General features: G+C 44.5%; 1 protein-coding gene across 1 annotated transcript; it reads left to right on the plus strand.

The window, feature by feature from the left end:
- Positions 1-515: 515 nt before the first annotated feature.
- LOC139285997 (uncharacterized) lies at positions 516-1,918 on the plus strand. Its single transcript, XM_070906632.1, has 2 exons — positions 516-1,176; positions 1,426-1,918. The coding sequence occupies exons 1-2, from the start codon at positions 516-518 to the stop codon at positions 1,854-1,856; spliced, it is 1,092 nt and encodes a 363-aa protein (XP_070762733.1). The 3' UTR covers positions 1,857-1,918.
- The last annotated feature ends 2,464 nt before the right edge of the window (positions 1,919-4,382 follow it).

Here is a 4,382-nt window from a genome sequence, read left to right on the forward strand (position 1 = left end):
GTCTAATTATCAACACTCACACAACTGATTCAGCAAATTCTAAATGTATTTAAAATGTGGACAAATGTTAACTGAACCACTTCAAATGACACAACCAAAGTGACACGTTTTCTGAGGGTAACAGAACATAGGCCTGAGAAAGCTACAGGATGACATCGTGGCGTGGGCCTCTGCAGTTGGCGTGAGCTACGAGCACGTACAGTGGCGTGTTCGCTCAACGCGTTATCCGTTGCAGTATTCCCCCCCAAACGCCAGGGGGCGCGCAAACAAAATATTCCGTGAAGCAGCAAGAAAGAAGTCAGCGAGTGTTACCGGAAGAACGTCACAATCCAAACATGGCGGCGCGCTCTGCTCTTCAGCTTCTCAATATTGAGGAAGAAATTTTATGTTTATTGTTATTAAACAGAAAAAAGCGACGCAAGAGGAGATGGTCCGTCCGTCCCTTACACACAGAGGGACGACACGGCGGGGAGGACAGCCGCCTCCTGAGGCCGATCCGTGCTGTCGACGAAGAAATGCACTTCAGCTACTTTCGCATGTCCGCGCCCCGGTTTGATGAGCTGCTGCACCGCATTGAGCCATACATAGAGCACGGACGGACCCACAGCAGCCCGGTCAGTTTGCAGGAGAGGCTGGCTGTAACTTTGAGGGTCCTCGCATCTGGCAGTAGTCAGAAAAGCGTCGCTGCTAGCTACCAGTTGGGCTCAGCGACGGTGTCGTTGATGGTGTCCGAGGTGTGCCAGGCTATCTGGAAGGCGCTGAGAAGGGACTTTGTATCTGAACCCAAAGCCAGCGAGTGGACCGACATTGCCCGTGATTTCTGGAGAGTGTGGAACTTCCCAAACTGCGTGGGGTCCATGGATGAAAAACGCCTGCAGATCAAATCACCACCAGACGCGGGGGGCGACGACTTTAAACACAAGGGGAATCACTCCGTTGTGCTTTTGGCTGCGTCCGATGCCAAGTATCGCTTCACCGTGGTGGACGTCGGTGCATGCGGCCCGGAGAGTGATGGTGGGACTTTCCAGGACAGTGAATTTGGTTCAAGACTTCTGCAGGGGACATTAGATCTCCCTCCACCTGCCACCCTGCCTGGCACCAACATCACAACACCACACGTGTTCCTGGGAGACGCAGTGTTCCCACTCAATGTACATTTGATGCGGCCATATCCAGGTAGTCTGTTCATTTTACACTGACATCAACACATGCATTATTTGTTTCACCTCTGCTTTTCCTGCTTTGACAAGTCAAAATGATTTTACAGCTTTGGCGAAATGTCCATGTCTTTGTTTAAATTGTGCAGCATCACAAACACGAGCATGTAAACTCAACTTTGATCTTTTATATATATATATTTTTTTTTTGGTCTCTGTGTTTATAGTTAATTGCAATGTGGTCTAATGTGTGTCAATTTGCCTGTAGGGATCAACCTTGATGATGCGCAGACAGCCTACAATCACAGACACTCACAGGCCAGGCGGGTGATTGAAAACACTTTCGGTGTCCTGACTGCCCGCTGGAGGATTTTGGGACGGCCCATAGATTTCCACTGTGAGAAGACTGTGGATGTAGTCAAAGCCTGTGTTGCCCTGCACAACATGCTTGCCTACACCGATGCAGCAGCCCCTCCCACAGCCAGATACATTCCCCCTAAATTTGTTGACGGGACTGCAGCGTCAGGGGAGCTTCTGCCAGGCGAATGGAGGGGGCTGATTGCCGGGGACAACCTGTTGGAGCCGGGACGGCTCTCAACTGCGGTGGCATCGCAGGCTGCAATTGCAGTCCGGAACGACCTGAAGGCGTTCTTCCAGACCCCACAGGGTCTTGTGCCCTTATTAGAAGAGGCTGTTTGAACTAGCACTGTACAATATTTGTATATATGTTGTGAAAACAGGCCGTGCACAAACATTGTGAATACAGAAAACGTTTTATTGACACTATTTTGTGTATTTTTGACACACATGTTGTAAATCAAAGATAAAAACAAAACTATATACAAAAGAGCAGCTGTCTTTTATTTGAGGCTCTTTGGGGAAGTCCCTCTCCGCCTCAAATAGCACCTGGTATACTTAAAATGTAACATCTGGCTTATGCACCGGGTTGATGTCAGCCAGCATATTCTGAATTACAGCAAGCTGAGAGTCTGCATTGTCCTGTTGTGTCAATTTCTGTCTCCCTTGGGCCAGGTCTGCCAATCTTGGAACAGGGACATCATCTGTTGTGTGCCTCTTTTTTTTTTCTGTGCTTGGGTGCAGGGAGATGTTGAGGGTTCAGGACTGGTAACATGGTGTGGCTCGGGGAAAAGCAGGCCTGGACGGGTTGATTGGGTGGTGGCAGTGGCGAGTAGAGTCAGGGGAGATGAACTCTTATGGCGTCTAGGGTACAGAACTTTAATGGTGTCTTCTGGACTTTATTGTTGAGTGCCACCCTGTCATCCTTTTAATAAAGAGAATTATAATTTAAATGAGGATGCTCCATAAAACACCAGCCTGCTTCGCACCTGCGTCGAGCATAAACAAGGCTTTACAAGTTGTATTTAGTAAACCTGCTGTGTGTGTATGTTGAAAGTATGGAAGTGAGTGAGAAGCAGTGGCTGCGTGTAACACTTTATTTTTACTCTGTATTCCTATATCGACTGCTCCTGTTGTTTCCTGTAGTGGTGGGTCGGACTGCGTTTCCTGGCTGGTGGTTGGTTCTGGGTCAGCGGAGAAGCACTGAAGAGCTCCAGTCTCCCTCGCTGTCTGGCCCAGCAGCAGCACTGCGGCGCCCTGGATTACTATAACGTAGGGTGGAAGATAATGGACTGCACTGAGAAAAGAAGATTTCTCTGCAAACTGTGAATGCTGGGAGAGGAATCTTTTGTTAATCTTAAAGTGTGCAGCTGCACTCTCTTGTTAAAATAAAGGCAAAATGAGCTGAGAGTCCAAGCCATGAAAAGAAATATGATTGTTAGTGAGGCTTCAGGAATTGGGTCCCAGAAAGGGGCATGGAGGAAAATTTGGATGGAAGGAAGATAAGACCCACTGAACTGCCATCTTGCTGTTTCTCACACCTACTTTGGCCTTTGAGTTAAACGTTGGAGAGTGTCCCTACATTTTTTTGAGAGGATTGGATCATTAGAAACATTACAGATGTAGACAAACCTTATGAGAAACCCCTGATAATAGTTATTTTTAGTTGTTGTCTAGTGCTAGTTTTTGTGTCATAAAAAGATCTGTCAATCAATTTGGGACTGACACCAGGTTCATATGCTGTTTTTTGCATTGGGCTCATCGAGTGTACCTTTAAGCAAGTGATCTAGCTTAAATAACTTATTCCTGCTCAGAATTGAAATAGTGTCATTATATTGAATTTACATCACAGAACATTAGGAACATCACCAAAATAATTTCAAAATAACTCAAAATGAAGTTTTACTGTAATTAATTCAAGCAGGGGGAAATTATTACGAGTCACAAGTTGATGTGTTTGCTTACACTTGAATTGTATTACAGATGAACATTAATCTTTAATTGTGCCTAAATGTGTATCTACTTTTGCTTCCAATGAGAAAAATATTTCTTGCACTTAATAAACATATGAATAAATAACAACATTATTATTATTATTATTATTATTATTATTAATAATAATAAATAACCATGACGACAGTAAGTTGGGACGGTGTATGCAGATGTACAATATGTGAAGTGGCTTTCTCTCTGTTTTGGTAGAAGGAATGCCTGCTGCTGGTGTTCAAATATCCCCCTGTAAAATGTTGTTTGCCACTAGGGGGCACTCTTAACCAAATCACAGTGGCCACATGTTATGGTTAAACTGAGGGAACGTTCAGTCACCTACGATGATGCAGAGATCTGCAATAGCGTTATTAATCTGTCATCATTTTTGCATACAATACCAACATTTTAATTTGATTCTTTATTTATATGAATGTATCTGCTATCATTATGCTAAAATATGCAACAAGAGGCTTCAGTGGTATTTGTCATACACATCTCAGTGAACAGAGTCAGAGTCAAACAATCAAAATGTAAATGTAAATTGTAATGACTTTTTTTTTTTCACATCCACTTCACACTTCATGATGCCTTATACTGCACCTTAAACATAACACACCAGTCAAAGCATCATCTCATCTGAGAGGCTTCATCACTTCTGCCATCAGCTACTTACAATGCTACCCAGACATCACTTCTCAAGGGATTTACACAATTCACACCTTAGTTCATGTGCCAGATGACTACCACATGAGTCCCATGTGACCTTAATGACCTCTCATGTGACAGCAACAGTTTCAACCAGCTGTCTCCAGATGCCTATTTTTGCCATGAATTGACAGCATTGGGTCTGGCTCCATGAGACTATGAATTAGTAAAGAA

The sequence above is a fragment of the Enoplosus armatus genome, chromosome 1, assembly GCF_043641665.1.
Source record: "Enoplosus armatus isolate fEnoArm2 chromosome 1, fEnoArm2.hap1, whole genome shotgun sequence".
Taxonomy (NCBI): Eukaryota; Metazoa; Chordata; class Actinopteri; order Centrarchiformes; family Enoplosidae; genus Enoplosus; species Enoplosus armatus.

Excerpts from the sequence above, each read along its gene's own strand:
- LOC139285997 (XM_070906632.1), top strand. The coding sequence starts at position 516 with ATGCACTTCAGCTACTTTCGCATGTCCGCGCCCCGGTTTGATGAGCTG. Across the intron at positions 1,177-1,425 it reads TTTGATGCGGCCATATCCAG|GGATCAACCTTGATGATGCG; the intron begins GTAGTCTGTTCA and ends ATTTGCCTGTAG.